This window comes from Cupressus sempervirens, chromosome 4 (genome assembly GCF_028749045.1).
Source record: "Cupressus sempervirens isolate cs-2001-9-10 chromosome 4, ASM2874904v1, whole genome shotgun sequence".
Taxonomy (NCBI): Eukaryota; Viridiplantae; Streptophyta; class Pinopsida; order Cupressales; family Cupressaceae; genus Cupressus; species Cupressus sempervirens.
Window position 1 is genome coordinate 573,117,441 of NC_143121.1, and position 19,619 is coordinate 573,137,059.

General features: G+C 35.2%; 1 protein-coding gene across 2 annotated transcripts in view; it reads right to left on the bottom strand.

Annotated features, from left to right (window-relative positions):
* LOC149562493 (exostosin family protein) overlaps positions 1 to 19,241 on the bottom strand; it is a 94,307-nt gene extending 75,066 nt beyond the window's left edge. Inside the window, exons 1-6 of one of the 2 annotated variants that reach the window (XM_089825981.1) lie at positions 18,289 to 19,241; positions 18,095 to 18,188; positions 8,154 to 8,340; positions 7,778 to 8,015; positions 7,241 to 7,456; positions 7,013 to 7,099 (exon numbers count right to left, since the gene is read on the bottom strand). In XM_089825981.1, coding sequence (XP_089682107.1) covers positions 7,013 to 7,099; positions 7,241 to 7,456; positions 7,778 to 8,015; positions 8,154 to 8,340; positions 18,095 to 18,188; positions 18,289 to 18,594 — 1,128 coding nt within the window. In that variant the 5' untranslated portion in view covers positions 18,595 to 19,241. The remainder of the gene's footprint in view (positions 1 to 7,012; positions 7,100 to 7,240; positions 7,457 to 7,777; positions 8,016 to 8,153; positions 8,341 to 18,094; positions 18,189 to 18,288) is intronic. The other variant, XM_089825982.1, reaches the window with a different exon arrangement.
* Between the last annotated feature and the right edge of the window lie 378 nt (positions 19,242 to 19,619).

The following is a 19,619-nucleotide window of genomic DNA, read 5'->3' on the forward strand; positions in this document are numbered from 1 at the left end:
GATGACAGCAAATCATTCGGAGATCTTGGATATGATATTTTCTTTTAAAAGAAATCAGTTATGATTAATTTAATTAATCTAAACATTCAAATTTGAAATCTTAAAAGAACATAATTATGTAAACACAGAATGTGAGATGATGGATGTATGTAATCTTCTTGTATACTTGATAGAGTCGTCTGCTCCGAGAATTCCAAATACCTGGGACTCACCCGGTTGTGTAGCCAAGAAAAAGGGTGACAAGGTGAAAGAGAGGAATTTGTAATAATATGAATCAGTATCAGTTATGTCATTTTAATATTTATCATTTAATATGAATTAATTAATAGCTCATGCATATTCCTGTTATTGTGATCTCCTGCTGCCAAGTTGTATGGTGAGTTAAATTACCAGGAAGCCTAGTAGATGGCAAGATGAACCCTGCCTATTTCGGGTAGGGAGGGCCTTTCTCGTTAGAGATCGTGTGGGGATAAATTGTGGTCTGAAGTTGGGTGGTTAAGCCCCTGGCAATGTTTCACCTCTTCCCAAGATGTCAGTCGTATGTCAGACAAAGATAAGCTATGCAGTCATTTTGTTTAGCGGAAATAGGTATTATCACTCTTATTTATGAGGAGGTAAGATTAAATTGAGTTATTTCATTATTACCGTTATTTTACACCTAGATGCAAGAGATAGATTCATGGATTGCTTTTCATTTATATGAATATTGAATTTAAGTATATTTCTAATCTTGAATTACTGTCACAGTTAAGTAATCGGAAGGAAAGGAATCTGAAGCCCTAATTGATTGAGTGATAGCTGGAACCCTAAATGATACAGCGGTATCAAAAGCCCTAGGTGACACAGCGGTATTAGAAGCCCTAAATGAACTAATGGTAAATGATGCCCTAATTGTTACAATGGTATGTGATGCCCTAATTTTAAATATAGTGGTATTTAATTGTGATCATCATCTGATTTTGAGATAGCAGTTTTTAGATCATAGTCGTCATGTGAAATTGTTATAGTGTATTTGTGGACTAACCCGGGTGGTTGCAAAAGTATCCTTAGTTTGATTTCAATCTCAGCTTTTTCGAGGTATGTGATTTTCAATTTCTATAGTAATTTCATTTGATGGTATTTCAAGTTTATAGTTAAGAAATTTTTGTCTAACTAATTTTAACGGTAAATCTTATTCACATGAACATGAATGATATAACTGTCTTCCTATGAAACGAAGTAATAACTGTATTCTTTGAGTATGATATTTGTTAATTTAGTCCCGGGAAAACTGGATGTTACAATATCTAAATAGAATATTCCATTCACGGTTTCACGACTACAAGTTCTAGCAAGACTCTTCGAGTCCCAAGGCAAGGCACTGAAACCAAGCCAAGTTACCCTTGGACTCGGACTCAATTGACTGAGTTTGGGTTGAGTCAAACCGAGTCGCGAGCAATAGACTCAGTTGCAGCATCCAAGGGCATAAAGTGGAAAAAAACATTTTTATATACAAAAGGGTTTTTTTGTTTTTAATTTCCACTCAACCCTAAAAGGAGCATTTGCAAACACAAGGAGAGGATAAGAGGCATTAGAGAAAACATATTAAGGTATTCAAGAGCATATCAACAAATCAATTAGAGCTGAGATAGTGATTGTTGATTGTACAAGTTAGTAGCTTGCATTAACGCATTTAGAGGAGTTAACAAAAGGATCTTTGGAGCATTCCTTCATTTTTTGAGCAAATTTGAAGAGGTGAGTTGCATGTTTTTGTTGTTTCCTAGTTTTTTTATTTTCATATTTCTATATTTTTCATTTACCTTTGTATTAGTTTTATTTCATTTTATGTTGATGGAAAAGTAAGAAACCCTAGTTTTATTGTTTCTTTATTTTAAATTTTAATTTAATTAGAATGTGAAAAACATGTAGATGCTTTTTTTCATTTATGATATATTGCAACAATAGCATAATGTTTGAGCTTGGCAATAGTACACCTAGTGGTAACCCAAATGAAGATCCAATTAGATGCCAAATAGATAAGGCTTGGAAACATGTCATCCCCAAATTGAAAAAAGAAGTTACACCTTGGCATTGCAAAGTTAAATATAATGGGGGAGGTATTAACCGAGTGAGATATCACCTTGCACACATATCAGGGCATGATGCCAAAACATGCAAAAAAAACCCATTGAGGTTTTACATGAAGTGTAAGCTCATATAAAGAAATTGAAAGAGCAAAAAGAATTAAAGCATAAACATGTGAAAGAAATGGTAAACATTGGTGGAGAGGCCTCTTCAAATCCTTGACCTCCATTACCTCCATCTACAAGTAGCAATACTAAATTGGTGTGCATTTAATGATACATACAACTCATAATAAAATACTAGGGGTACTCTATTCTCTCTTGAACAAAATCCTCTAATGTGCAAAACAAACGTACTATGTGATCACAAAGACGGCTTCTAGGTTTCAAATGCGTGTGATTTTGTTGTTCAGGATAAACTCTTCTAGTAAGATGATCGCTGAAAACCTCCAAGGGGACTTACATAGTTATTCAAGATTTTATCCTTCAAATTATTTTGCCTCTATACTTCCAAATTCTACTTCTACTAAGATCTAAAAAGAAGAAAAAGATTAAGGCTTGAGGAAAATTATTCTAACTCTAAACTATACATATGGACTTCTAGAGACAAGAATGCAAAAAATGGAATATGAAACCTATCATTGCTTCACCAAATTCAACAACTTTGCAAGAAAGATGCAATCTTCTAAAGTATTCTAAGGATTTCCATATTATAGATATTCACCAAAATTTGAACAATGAATACAATAATGGAAGTTAAGTTTCTTATCACAAGTTCATACTAACTTTGCACAATAGTTGAAAATTGATCAACTATCTAAAGTATGAAAATATTCATTCCACATGCAATTATAAAAAAAATTGACTTGTATTAGTTATGAAAAGGAATGATGGGGATAGGACACATCTCTTGCTATCAAAAGGATGCAACCATTGAAGTTCCTTGAGGATTATATTGAGGATTGATATCCTTCTCTCAATCATCAGCAAATAAGGAAGATTGAAAAAGCATCGATAAGAGAAAGACTTACTTCAGCACAGTCTTATATTAAACAATCTATATTAATACATTTAAATAAATATATCCAGACACATCAGTTATGAGCAATTCCCTACCTGGATACAACATTTTTGAGTTTTCTCCATGTCTGTTTAATTTTGAAACTTAGGCGTGCAAGTGAATCTGCAAAACTGCTCACATTTCATATAGTGATATGCTTCAAGATTAAATGTCATTGTTTACAATTATAGCACAAATGAATAAATTGATAGTTGCATATGATTTAGTTAATAAGTGTATCGGATAAGTGGTATGATAAATTACTATATATGTTTTAATCTCTAACTATCATAACCCACGATGGGGGAAATGAGGATTTCCAATCAAGGGAAACAGCGATGAGGTCACTTTTTAAGCACACCACTCCATACAGTGACTAAGGAGTCTTATGGGGCCAAAGAGGGGGCCAAAGTGGATTCCTTTGGGCTTAGTAAGGTTAGACTTTCAAATCAACCTATTGTGAAGAATGCTCACAATCAGCATGATGGGAAGTGGACCTTCAATCAAGGGAGACGAGTTAAGGGTGGCTAGATGGAGAGAAACGGCAATAGGACCCCACACTAGGTAGCCCACCTCATATGCTTGGCAAGAGCCACACGAAGCCAAGGGGAAACAATAAATCCAATCTTGAGCGTAGGGTAGGAGGTTTCTGGGACAACCCATCAAACTCTCTGACCTTATCATCTCTATGGTTGAATCACATCAAAGATTATTCTAGCAATCTTTTTATTCAATTTACATTTCTCATATATGTTTATATCTAATTAAAAGAATAGTGACTATGGCATTATGATATAAAAGAATACTAATGATATTATAGGTCTTAAACTATGGATTACACCTATGCTCCACAGAGTTTTCGGGATGGGATAGGGACGTTTTAGGGGACGGGACCTCAGGGGACATCATTAAAAACATAGGGGATATTTTTATATAGAAAGAGACAAAATTCAAATACGCATATCATAACATTGATAAACCATTCACCTTAGGCATTCATATCATATCAGTAAGACAACTAGGGGACTATGCAGACAACAACAACAAAAAAAAAAAAATTTGGGGGTGTGTTTTGCTTTTAGCCAATTGGCTGGAAAAAAGGGGATGACCAGCAATCCCCACATCCCTATTTCGTTTCCAAGACGGGTATGGCCCCAAAACCACAAGAGGCGCATCCTCGTGGAACACTGAATTACACAATTGAAGGAAACCCTATACATGGTAAACCCTAACCCTAATCTAGTGTAATTGTGATTTTAGGGCAAAGTCTAACAAAAATTAGAAAAGGGACATTACATAATGCCATCAATAGCCTAGTATTCATAGGGAATCTAGGGTTCCCAAGGCAGGGTAGTTCTCAAGCATGTATGCTTCTTTTGACCATTGAACCTCTAGGAGCCAATTGTAGAACACTGGTTTACTACTAGGGGGGGGTGTAAATTAGTAGTAAGTATATCTTAAACTTTTCATGCAATTCCAAACTTTAAACAGTTGCTTCAGATTGTATCATAAAATTAAACCATCAAATAAAAAGATACAAGACAAGCACCATGAGACCAAGAGACAATGCACAAGAATATCATGTGGAAACCCAACAGGGAAAAACCACGGTGAGTAATGCTGCAGTTTCAAATCCAGTTACAGTTATAAGGGCAGCAACCCGAAGGAATCTCCAAACACCCTTTAAGAGCATCAACTCTTTCAAAACATAAGCACCCACTCAATCGGTTTGAGCACCAACCCAATTGCAACCTCTGAATGGTATGAAGACCAAGATACAACTCAATTCACATCTGAAGAAATGTTAACAAATTACACTTCTGTGAGATTTACTGGTTATAACTTTTTCCCTGGAAAACACATCTTCAATAATCTGAAAGTCTGAAAAATATCATCAATATGTGAACAAATGTTTCAGATACAACAACACACTTCTCCTTCTACAAAGCGAGATCTGTTCTGAAACAACATATACTGCAGAATAATTTCAATTTTGAAATGACGAATACAACTCAGTAATCTGGCAGTAACTGTAACCAAACTACCAAAATTTCTGTCATGAAAAATTCTGAAACATAATTGATAGGATGGTTATCAGTTTTTATAGTAGAGTCAGAATCTAAGCAATGTATTGCAGCACATAAAAATATCTGTATCTGATATACACATTCAATTTACCTTTTTCTCAGAGCACAGAAAAGTATGACAGATCAAAGACCATTAGATTCTCTTCATTTTGATCATCCAATTCTTGTAATTATCTTCACTATTTCTTCTCCACCTCACATACTCCCGTAAAAATGGAAACATATATTTTGTATGAGACACACACCTCCAATCTTTAAATCTTATTCAAAAGTGAACAACTTTTATAGACATCAAAAAGACCAATCTGAAGGAGTTACAAATGGTTTTCCAACTGCAAATTGCTTTCCAACTGCCGGTCTTTATTCAAAACGCTATACACATATACTATGTGTTAAGAACTTAAGACATATTTTGGTCTCCTAAAAACAATGACGGTTAGGATAAAATCTTTTAATTATACACATTCCTCTTCTTCTGACAAATTACCTGTTACATAGATACATTTGTTTCAGATGTTTCCAGCCCGATGACCAAAGGTTTTAACACATTAGTTGCATACATATTCACCAACTCTGTTGTATATTTTAAGTGCACTGTCATTGGCAAGCCAACAAGTGCATCGTTCCCAATCATGGCAAGTTATATTTTCTTATTCCTTTCGTTCTCTTCTTTTCAGTGACAAACTATTTGAAATCAACCATTAATATGGAGCATTCAAACATGTCGCCTCAGCCCGACAACAATTCCTCAATCCACATTTTGTAATTTTATTCCTTAATATGCACTGTGTATACATTCAATCTCGATGGTCATTTATTGTGTGTTTCTGAATACAATATAGATTTCCTGCAAACATCAATCCACAGAGAAGCCTTAAAGACATTTATGGTTCCAGTACTAAGTAACTCCAAGTCTTCTATCGTGCCTGCCTGATAGATTCTTTGTTCAGATATAAAGTTCTCTGAGGACAGACATTAAAGAACCACCAACTATATTCTATAATCGCCGTTTCCAGACTTCTAAACAGCATCTATGCAGTCTGAACCATGAAGCAGCTTCCCCTGTAAGGTATCATTCATTATTGTTATTTGGTTTTACATAAACATGTCACCTGTGTATGAGGTTGCAGTTTTTTCATTTTCAATTTAAGATTTTGAGACATTGACATCAATGGCACAAATGACCAAATTCTTAACACCAACCCCTTCCAAGACTTATCATTCGAAGGGAGTTGCCAGTAAAGAATAGAAAGATTGCCTACGTCCTTCCCTAGGCATCTTAAGGTAGATCTTCAAGATCTGCAATAGCATCGCAGAATTGATATTGCCATTTCATGAAAGTCAGTCAAAGCTGATAAAATCAGTAGAGTCCACTGGCCAATATCCTCATCCAATGTTGCTATGCATTTAGATAGGAATCACAATTAGAATTTCACTCATTCAATTAGAATTTCACTCATTCATTGGGGAAGAATGCAAGGGTGGGTGGGCAGAAGAGTTGGGTGAGAAGATACCATATCAACCCAACCAATCCAATTGATATGGTGGGAGGGCAATATAACCCCTCAATTACTATTTCCTTGTTGCAATCTATGGTATTGGTGAGATTAAAACAAATTTTAACAATGTGCTTATATAAATGACATGGTCTCTACCTTGTACAATTTTGAACGGTTTGCAAGGGAACACATTTCTTTAGACAATCAATTTGGATATTCCTTTCTACCATATTTTAACACAAGTGCAGCATGCAGTCCAAAATCATTTTGTGATCCATATTTAGATATGAAAGCAAGAGAGACCTGTGAGCCATACAGCTGGTCCGTCCAAACAGATGCATTCTGGTCATTGTAAATCCTATTAACACACTGAAACTTAAAATGGCGGCCCTACACAAAATAAAGACAAAATGGTCATAAAACTAGAGATCATAACAGCAAATTTTAACAAATGAAAGAAGACTTATGCTTTAAGAAAACAGTGTCATTTCAAACACAAAACTAAAATAACCAAAAATTTAAAAATTTAACCTCAAGCAGGTGGCTGTTAAATTCTGGTGGCAAGTCGTATATGTATATAAGTGGTCTCTTCTTAGTAACTACAGCTTGGATGCCATTGAGCTTATCTCCTACAAACATTCCATTAGGTATTTGGACTGTGGCTGGTAGAAGCCATTGAGGCCATTCCTGTACTGACAATGATATGGATGGAATGCTGCAGTCAATCCCATACCAACCAGCCTTACACTGTTGCACAGATAAAGAATATGTTGGTGTTCTTCACTCGTAAGAATAAATAGCTCCAAGTAAATAAAAATGTGTTACTCAACTTTTTATATACTTTAAATCTGATTGATTAATATGCAAAATATTCTATAATGATAATAAACTAGTCCCAAATTTAATGGTAAAGGTCAACAGGCAAGCCACTCTGTCAAGCCTTAATTTATGACCTAGGATTGATTTTTTTTTCAAAGCAAAAAGAGGAAAACATGACAAGCAAAGAACTTTTAAAGTGTAAGCCTAAACATTTTAAATAATTCACATAATGGAATTTTGTAAACTCACCTGGCAGAATCCACCATGACAGTATCCATTTCCAGAACACTGGTTAATACAGCTACATTCTGTGGGGAATTCACAAAATTGCCCCCATTGACAGTCATATTTACAATCACACTCCATTTTGTAAAGAGCCTTGCCAACTCTACCTTCTTGTGGATCCACATTACACCAGCCAGGCTTGCTGATGTTACTTGTATACAGATTTTCAGTGTCTGCCTTTGACCAATTCACTACCCGGTCACTGCCAAACAGTAAAATTGAATTTTGGACGTTTCATGTGTTTAAACAAAAGTGAAAATAGAAATAATGGTGTTTCTGTGAGCAACAGGAGATAGATATGTCTAAACTCTTCAGGAGAATGTTAAAGGAAGTTACATACATGACCTGAAATCCACAAGATTCTCCAACAGGGCGATGAGGGTACTTAGAGTTTTCCCCACAAAAGCACATAGCTCTTGTAGTATCACACTGTGCTGAACAAATAGAAACCACCCAATGTCCATATGGTTCCTCAGATGAAGGAGGATTGTTGCACTCTAGATTTAACCTTTCAGAGCACTCCTCTCCTGTAGTAATAAAGTTTATGTTATTCAAAATGCTATTACCTAATCATCTGCTTCACTTCTTTCGGAAATGGAAACAACAAGAGAGGAAACAACATGCTCAAGAAATTACCTAAGGGTCACTTAATTAACTAATATACACTACGTGAAATCTGAAACAGAATAGTGGAAGGTGGCAAATCCAGTAACACAAAAATGAAGTTATAGATATTAGATGCATTATTCTAGAGAAAAGGTATGCATGCATTATTCTAGAGAAAAGGTATGCTGTATATTAAGTAAGAAACTAAGCTCTTCAAGATATTTAGTAGAGATTGTCCCACAGCAACATGTGAAAATTGTAATACTCAGATGATGGTATCTACCAATCTACAGTGGCATGAAATAAAGAATAAATTTCTTTTTGACAAATTTCTGATGCTTTTAGAAACAGAGACTTGAAGAAAATAGAGTTGAAATATTTTGCATAAAAGTTTTTCATCATAGTAACCATCAAAGAAGAAACATATGACTAGTTCTTATGCATGGCTCTAGGTACCAAAGTAGCCTGTCTTCTCTTTCAAGATAGTCAGAAAGAAAAGATTTAACAAGTGCCTGAAATATACAAAAATATGTAAGTTGCAACATGGCATGACGTTCTGGCTTTGTGTCTTTGGTCCTATTCCCTTAGTTTGTTAAATCCGCTAAATTTAAAGCTTTTCTGCAATCAGTAAGAACTCAAGCATTATAAAATATGTTTAAGAAGCAAATTCAGCAAAGTTAAGCACGATTAAGGAAAAAATATGACTAAGACAAAATAGACTACTGCACTCATATTACATACCTTTAGTAGTTGTCAATGAGAAAATCAGCATTTTAAAATCACAGTTCAAGCCAAAAGTAAACCAAATGATTTGGTAAACACAAAAAAGAAAAGAAAAAATTATATCTTCATCAAGTACTTGACAAATAGCAAATGATTTGCAGACTCCAACATCAAGCTTGATCAAATGATGTATTGATGAACATCAAGTGTAATCACCAGTCCATTGTGAACAACCAAACATGTACCTACATCGAGTGAGAAGGGCACAACCATACATGTACATTCATAACTAGTACCTAACCCAAAATCCAAAGGCATTTCTAACAACTCGTGCATCATAATAATAATGCCCCTTGATTGTCTGGCATTCATTTTCTTAACTCGCTATTATGGCTATGTAATGTCCCCTTCCTAGGTGGTAGGTAGATGAGCAGAGGTTGGCCTATTGTCAAGGTTCCTGTAGGTTAGCAGAGTGGATAGGGGACCCATCCAGGAGGTCGTGAGTGGAGCCTTGCAAGAGGCTCTGTGAGCCATTTCAAACACTCAAATGGCAACTCCTACCTATTAGGAGGGATCCCTATTTTTAGGGAATGACTACTTCAACGGAGGGATCCCTATCTGTGAAGTCTACAGACTTTCCCAGATGATTTGAGGATAATCTCCTAAATTTAAGAGTGGAATCCTATTTTTGGGGGAGGACTGTCAATTGACTGGTTGAACACTTGGAGGACTGCAGAGCAGAGCAGAATCCCTTTTGACCAATTTCAGTTGATTGGAGACAGTCTCCTACTTTTTAGGGCGGTCCCTATTTTTTAGGGGGAACTGTCAGTTGACCTGCAGGACTAGGCATCATCCATGATCAAGCAAGTCCAGTCAAATTCTAGATTTGAGTCCAAATAGCCTTTTACAAATAAATTGGGAAATATTTAAAATTTTAAATACTTCATATGTTGGATTAAATAAGATCATAGCAAAGTGAACTTATAAAGTCACTTTCATTATTATGATAAAATATAATATCCCCTTGGTACTTTCTCCTAGGCAATTAAAGTAATAAGTTATTTTAATTAAAGGGGCCAATGTTATTTATGGAAAATTATGCCTTGGAGTTTGAATTATTTGGAGAGGCATATATTTTAATTAATTCTTTTTAAATTAAAAGAGTGAAGCCCTAGAAATAATAAACCCTAGAGGGAAGGCAAAAAAGAAAGACTTGGGCTCCATTTTGGCATTCTATCAGTTATTTCTTCATCAGCAATTTGCTTGTTTGGGCTATGGAGAGAGTTTGAGCATAATTCTGACTACCAAGAACGAAAACTCTTGGCAGTTGTTGGAGCTGGACGAAACCCCACCTCTCCAGGTTACAATTTGCATGACCATTCAGAGATTGGATAAGTTCCTAGTGAATTGGGAAGAGGATTTGCTATCAGATATGATTAAATACATATCAGACTTGTAGAGTTGCAGATTTTGAGAAGTAGCAGCAGCCATTTGTTATTTTCTCAATTCCTAGCTTATTCGTACTTACCACGAAGAGCTTACGTCACATATTGAGGAGGGATTCATTGTTTCAGATTGAATATTTGCTGAATTGGTAGATCTGATACAGATCCATGGATTAGAAAGCACATTCATCAAATTCTTAGGATCATAGAGCCAACTGTACAAGCCAGGCATATCATACGTCACCTCCAGCTGATAACTTGATTGCAGCAGCAGTAAACTCAGAAAATCAGAGATTTGGACGTTTGCAGCAGCTCTGTGACAGAAGAATTCAAGTTCAAAACCTCTCACCCAAACACAAGAGAAAATAGTTGTCTTCGTTGCTTGCGAAGTTGTACAAATCATTATGGGCATATAGATTTGTGATCGAGAAATTAAAAACCAGAATTTCGAAGAATAAAATCAGAAGTTGTCAGGCAAAAGCCTACAACAGAATGGTAAATTGTGAGCCTCTTATCTGGGAGGTCTTGGGTTCAAATCTACTCGAGTTAACCGATAATAATAATTAATCTCCATTAGGCAAGAGCCTATACCACAATGGTAACTTGTGAGCCTCTTATCTGGGAGATCTTGGGTTCAAGTCTACTTGAAGTAAACACTTAATTATAATAAATTTCAATAAATTATTATTATTATTAACCAAGGCCTCGACCGTTTACCTATCAAAAAAACAAATCAGAAGTTGTCATTATTTGTGTTCCAGGTTTTTTGTTTCAGTATTAATTTCAAATTTGCAGTACGTTCCATTCTAAATACATTCAAAAGCACAAAAAATTAGTAAACAAGAAAATGCAAAAAACCAAAAAAAAAAATATATATTACCTGTTCAAAATGCTAATCATAGGAAGAAATAAGAAAAAACCATAAAAAAATTGCCTTGGCATCTTATTTGGTATCTTTCAGGCTATATCAATAATGATCATTAATGCTCCAACAAATTCTATTTAATCCATCACACTTTCATGCATTTGTTATTGCTTCAGTCTTTATTTCTATTTTTTGTTCTTTTCTCCTTCCTTGACAAGAAAATCCTATGTATAACAGATGTATAACAGATCTGCATTTTCTTTGATACAGCAGTTTTATTAACACATTACTTATGTGGATCTTAATGGAGCAGCTCAAATCATTATGATGGTATTTGGGAGAAAAATTGATCAGCTTCTCCCATCAAAATGCATGGTCTATCATAGAAACACCATGCCCCATCCATCAGGGTTTACAAGATTGATTATTTTTCTTTATAAATCCTGTCATTGTCTTTTATTAAAAATTCTAACACATTGTTACAAGAATATGCAATGATGATCATAATACACTCCTATGATTTTTACATCATATATATCTGTCATTCTCTTTTATCAATAATCCTAGCACATTGTGACAAGAATGTGTAATGACAATCATAATATGCTTCTATGATTTCTACATAGTTTATGATGATTCAAGTATTTCATATCATTTGAATGCTTGGTGCCAACTATGGTTTTAAATTGTATGATCATTCCTTGAAAAGAAAATCCAATGTCTATGGGTGAGTATTTATTTTAAGTGGAGCGAATTTAATCTGCCATATTTCCTTATACATGGATCTTAATCAAACTCATCAAGTCATGGTGAGATTACTTCGGAGAATGATGAATCAGCTTCCCCTGTTAAAGCCTGAGGTATATCATGGAATCACCATGCCTCATCCATCACAAGAGTACAAAACTAGCAACATGTCAACTCTGTAAAACAGTTTCGACCATCATTTACCTCAAGTCTACTCATTTTAGTATATTTTATGTCAATGGTACTTGATTTTTCAATTAATGTGTCCTTCCCATGATAGACATTGGCACCTTTGACCCTATAACTGCAGACTCGTTGAATGAAAGACCTAAAGTTCCAGCAAATAGAAAGACATTACATCATTGTAAACATATCATTGATCAACTTGGCCTAAGGAAATGTTAACTAAAATATAATATTGATCTGCATGGAACAAATCCCTATGGTTGATTTTGTATCATGCTCTCCTACCCTCTTGCATTATGTGTCTATCAATTTGACATTAATAACAATTACATTTCGGGAAGTGTAGTGTCATAAATTGCATCCCTATCCAATTTCTTGCTCAGTTAAGCCATATTTTAGTGTTCTTGGCCTTCTACACCCAATGTGCTTGATCAGGTCCGACTCCGCATGTAATTTTGGCTTCCTTTTGTTAAGGAATATAAGATAAGAGATAGAGATAGGCTTATTCCAGATTTAGTTTATTCTTCAGATGATAATGAATTCTTCTTTGAATCTGCAGGTCTGTGATTGCTCTTTAACTGATGTAAATATAATGCACCAGGTAATCACAATTCTGAATATTCAGAATTATATTATATTTGCTGAGGAAGATGATCGCTGTATATTAAGAGTGTAGTCTACAATGCATAGAGGAGATTGCCAATGTTATTGATGTCCTCTTAGCACTGATCGCACAGCATATATATATTAGGTGAATGGTCATGACTACGTAAAGACATGACCCTTATGTGGCATGAGCCACGTAGGGTCATGGCCTTACATGGTCATGCCCCTTGATAACAGTTTTGTTAACACTAACAATACCACGTTGATCTGCATAACAAATACACTAACAATATCACTTTGGATTGACGGCAATCTGAATTGCAAGGTCCCGACCACTATGTCAGTCACCAATGTGATCTACGGTGACTTCACAGTACAAGGCCTGATCGAGCATGATTAAATATGATATGCAATCAAGTCTGAGATCAGATTTAGTAAATTGGTTAAGTCATTCGATGTATGATTAAACAAAATCAGAATGTAACATATATATATATATATATATATATAAACAAAATCAGAATGTAACACACACACACACACATATATACATATGATTTTCTTATAATCATACATATCTTTTCTGTGATTTACTGAGAGCATCAATCAGACTAAAGCTATAATTCTAACACTCCCTCTTAGCAAGGGAGGATATAGCCAATATAATCATTTGAAAACTGATGATCTAAACTGAGCAATCTCATTGCATATGAGTGCTAGCATCAACATCAAGATGCCTAAAAACAAGTATATCCTAGAAAGATATGAGTTATCTGATTTCCAGCACATTCTGGGACATGACTGAACATAGTCTATCAGATAACAATCTTGATGTCATAAACAACAACATAGTTTCCATTATGACAAGTATCACGATCTCCGGCAAACTCCGGGACATCAACTTAATGTGGTCTATCGTGATACATTAGTTATCATGATTTCCGGCCCAACAATTTAACATAGTATATCATGATCACAGATCAAGAACCCAAGAATAGCAATTTCAGTATCATGATTTCCGGGACAGCAACTTAATGTAGTCAATCATGATATGTTATCATGATCTCCAACACATTCTGGGACAACAACTTAATGTGGTCTACATGATAGCAGGTCAAGCGATTGCTAAGATCGTCACCTTACAATAGCGACCTCATAAATACATCAAATGAAAAGTCATCACCTTTCATGACATAAACCACTTATGCAACATTGTAACTCTTTTAAAATTTAAAATATAAATGGTATATATTAAATTTAAGCATGACTGAGACTTAATCTCAGGAATTACAATTACATTTTAGTCATACCAAGTTTACCTCTAAAGTACTCCACTTTCAACTTTGCAAGAGGTTTGGTAAATATGTTGGCATTTTGCTCTTTACTGCTGATATATACCAACTTGATGGCATTCCTCTCTACCATATCTCTAATGTAGTGATATGGAATCTCTATGTGCTTGGATATGGTAGAGAGGAATGTCATCAAGTTGGTATATATCAGCACTAAAGAGCAAAATGCCAACATATTTACCAAACCTCTTGCAAAGTTGAAAGTGGAGTACTTTAGAGGTAAACTTGGTACGATATTTACCACGCAAGTAACTCAAAATGTGCTTGGCTGTCATGAGACGTATCTTCTTAGATTTGCACATGAATTGACTTAATGCATTAGTTGCGTAACAAATATCAAGGTGAATATTCACCAAGTACATTAGATCAAATTATCTGTCTGTAGTATGTGGGATCTGTAGGTTCAAATTCAAATGCATCACTTTTAAGTTTATGAAGAGTTGTTACCATCGGTGTGGATAATGGTTTACAGTCCATGATTCCAAATTTGGTCAAGACGTCAATAGTATATTTTCCTTGATTTAGGAAAATGTAGTTCTCATTTTGCCATACTTCTAGACCCAGAAAATAGTGCAGAAAACCCAGATCTTTCATATCAAATTCAAACGCAAGATCCTGTTTGCATTTTTCAATAAGATGTTCTTTCCCTGTTATTAGGAAGTCATCAACATATAGAACAAGAATTAGCATGTCACCATCTGATATTTTGAAGCATATATTAAAATCAACTTCGTTTTTGGAGTATTCTAGTTTTGTAAGGTAACTGTCTATCATTTTGTACCATGCCCTGGGGATTTGTTTAAGACCGTAGAGAGTCTTCTTTAATTTACACACATAGGAGTTTTTGTCATGAGTGACTAAGCCCTCTAGTTGTTCTAGATATACTTCTTCATCAATAACACCATTTAGAAAAGCAATCTTTACGCCCATTTGATGTATCTTTCATCCTTTGGATGCTGCAATAGCAATAATGGTTCTTACAAAGGTTTATCTAGCAACAAGAGCAAATGTCTCTTCATAGTCATATTGTTGAAAAACCTTCGCATTCAACCAATGTTCGACTTTGAGAGATACTCTAAAATACAAAACAACCCGTACACAATTATGAGGAAAAAAGAGGAAGCACAGTTGCAACAACTCTCTCTATAACAAATCAAGTTACAAAACTCTTCCCCAAGTCTACCTCACATTACACAACTAATAACTTCTCTGAAGATTTCTCAGTGAGTAAAATGTTTTTCTTCTATTGTGCATCAGGTTTTGAGGATGTGCCATACACTACAAAAAATATGTACCACTTGACAATCATGCTCTTAAGAGATGTCATCTTATGAAAGGCAACGATTGGAGGAAATGCACAAATTCAAAATGTGCTCACTGTGTACACTCAAACTGCAAGTAACTGAAAAATAGTCCTCAACAAGGTTGAGTTGTTCTAAGGACCAAATTAACATTGTATTTACTCAATACCTAATGGCAAGTTTCTTTTGAATTTAATGCTAAGTATCTACCTGTGAGGCTTGGAATTCGGTAGTTTCATGCCTCAATGTTCCATTTATCCTCAAGATGTTCACTCCAAAATGAACATATTCAAGATGCCTACTAAGATTCAGAATTATCTTTCCTTATTTTTCTTCTACAACAAATCATAGAGTATGTATTACTATCGGCACAAGCATTGCACCTCCTTTGGTGCAAGCGCTAGTTCTGTAGACTGGTATCTAACTCATAGTTATGTTACAGCGTCATTTACTGTCACACGATGTTTACCAGCCAAATAAAAGATTCATTTCTTTTCTTATCTCTTCCTTATGAAGAGTAACAAATATATAATATAATCCCTAATCGATGATTTTCTTTGAAGGATATCGAATGTCTCCATATATATATTGTAATAAGTCACCTTCCAAAAGACATATCTCCCTTCCTTTCTTATACTAATCGCATCCTCGCATGCTGCACTTATACATTTCAGTGTTTGATAATTGTAATTGCTGATAACTAATGATTATTGTGTCTTCTCATAGCTTAACCGGTAATAATTAATATATTCAACTCTTAAATTCTTAATCAATCTGAAATGATCTGTAAGCTGTCCTTAACTTTAGTTTGATTTGATCGATATTATTAATCGATCGATGTCAAAGCTTGACACTTGTAGAATTCCCTGCATTCTATGCTTAAAATCAATGTTTATCCCTAATACGAGTTTGTCTAATTTTATCCGGATTGCATATGTATGTTCACCTCTGCCTGCTGTTGATTAACTTACTCCCTTGACCGCATCACCTCATGATTTATACAAATCACTCAGCCATGTATTTTTGTCCACTTCTCACTTGCTAAAGTTCTTAATTCAGCTTCTCAATATACTGAATGATATGTCTCTTGTCCAAATGTGATACTGGAGGTCTTTTGCAAAAGGACAAACATTATCAGGAAATGATGTTGGTCAGTTGTTTTCATTACAAAGAAAAATCTGTCTGATTCTTTGTTCATGAAGTCAGCAATTGGACAGAAATAATCTTATGTGCAATTGCAACCTCTAAAACCTTCTGAAGTGCATCTGTCGATGTCGCAATGTTTGTGCACTCGACCATTAAACAAAACTTAGCCTTATTTTCTATGTCAGCATTCATTTTTAGTAAACTCAACTTCATAATTGCTACTTTCTTCAAGAAATAATATTGTTTTAACTTCAGATGTTTTGGAAGAGAATCCACTTTGTGAATACAGACCACAAATTCTCTGCAGTCTATTGATCAAATAAATGAGATTTCTTTTCTGTTATAATGGTTGACAGCAGCCATACCCATGGCTTTCATAAGAAAAAATTCAGAAGCGAGCTCTTGGCTTAAATCCCACAGGGTGCATTGCAAGAAATGGAAGGTTTGGTGATGCCATGATCAGAAAGCCATTTCTTGAGAACCTGGTCTGTGACAAATAATGGGAAAAATCAGCCATAAAAGCTTTGAGATTATTATTAGCTAATTCTGCCCATTTGCCTATAACCATTTAACATCTGAGAAGCTCTCAGTTCAAATGAACTTCTGTTCAATATGTCTCCAGTTGAGGTTTTCTAAAGACTTCGTGTTGTATCTTCAACATTTACTTCTGACTGCAGTAAGTCATCTGGCTAAACTGAAGGTATGTAGCAATTTAGGTAGCTATTATGTGAGAACACAGTGTGTCTTTATTCTGAAAAATAAAACTGAATTTTTATCTCTTGAAGGCTTGAAGCTTTCACTCTCCATAAGAGAATCTTTCGGTTGAGCACTGTGTCTTCGTACTTGTAGAGAGTCGAATGACTGGCAAACTTTTAAGATGATAGTTAAAATTTTACTTGTGCGTCATTAATACATCAAATGTTTCTTTATTCCTACAAGGTTAGTCTTTGGTTCTCTATTAAACTGCATTTCCGTTTTGTCATTTAACCCACAGACTTCGAGGGGACTAAGAATGGAAAGGGAAAATTAGATCAATGAAGACAAAGGTAGGGAGGAGCAAAAACAAATGACAACGTCAAAAGGATCATGGAAGTAGGAAACCAATTAAAGCAACAGCCAGATTCCGATACCACTGGCCACGGTTAGTTAGCAATGACCCAGATTACAAGTGTAACCCAAAAACTAAGAATGCAATCCAAGCTTACATCACACTAATTTGAAAGTAACCCACAACCTTGTCCCATAATTACCAAGGAAAAAACAAATGAAAATATTAGAAAATATAAGCGGAGAATATAGCACACCAGCGTAGCCATGAAAACACCGACACTCCCCAAGTTCAGGATTGCAAACGCCATGACCGCTGCAACCATCTTTGCAAGTTTTTCCACCAATAGTCTGCCCACACGAAAATTCAAAACTAGTCAACAAATTCTAAATCGAACAACAACAAAAAGCGAGTTAAAGCGAAGCATACAAATCGAATCCAGGGGCCAACCTCATTAATGCGAACTGGTTGTGCAATATCGTGGCATCTAGATAACCACCTTCCAATGTCAGACTTCCATGGAGCATTTCTATACACAACTGCTCCATAAGAGTTCTCTGTAAATAGCTCTTCTCCTATATTTTTATTTTCTGATGAGGACGCATTCGTTATATTCTGTTGAACTCCATTGAATTCCAGAGAAAATGGTATGACGGGCCTATAAAAAATATGGACAACGGAAATAAAGGTAATCAGAGACAGAATCACCAAAATCAGCTGCCATGAACACTTGTTATTCGGCAAGTAAGTCATCATTGCTACTGCAAGAGATAAGCCTCTCCTTATTCCCCAAATTGTAACAAAATCAGAAAGAACAATGAGCGGTCAACTTATTCCAACATTAAAGAGGCCACTGAGCCCTGAGCCCAGATACGGATAGCTTAAAAACTACAGTAATGCTTCCATCTGGTGTCATTAAATTGAGCGTTCAAGTAACCCAATTACAATTATTTATTTTTCATGATCAATAGGCGGGTCAAACCTCAGATCTCTGCTATGGCGAAGCGAAAAAATTCACCTTTCGCAGTTACATGAAAATGGGTTTGGAAGTATTTAATCAAATGCCCGGTTTTTATTTCCCATCAATGCGGACATGATTGTATGGTAGTCTGAGCAGAAAATGCTGAGATGCCCAGATCAGTTCTCTACCAAACTACCTATTGACCCGTGGGTCCTAGGATTCCCTATTCACAATCATTTTCTACCGAACTGAAGCTGCCAATTTTTATTCTTTTTAACCATGTAGAACATAAAATAATCTGCGAGAACACCCAGCGATGATTTTTTAAAAGACGGAACCCAATACAGGACGGAAAATTACTATGGTTCTGGTTTTTTAAAAATTAAGATTCCAACAATATCCTTTTCATATAGGGTCCTCGAGCAGGCGATGTCTATGCCGTCATCCAAACGGCAATTTTTAATTACATATAAATTTAAGATACAGTTTTAAAATGATTTTTAATTTTTAATTTAATTTTTAAAAACAGTAAAAAGCCGTTTTGATTCCGGCATAGACATTGGCCCTCGAGAATCCATTTCGCACGTGATAAGTTAAAAAGCCGAGAAAGGCCAAGAATTTTAAAAATAAAAAGATTACTTAAAGGGGATTACAACCTTCCATATCAACGACGCATATGTTACATAAAAATAAGAGGAAAGATAAGATCATGTTGACATTTTTGAGACATTATTGACTTCGTCTTCGCATATCCAGAGACACAAGAGGAAAGATAAGATCATGCTGTTTTAGAGGCAGAGTGTTTCCCTTTCCCAACACA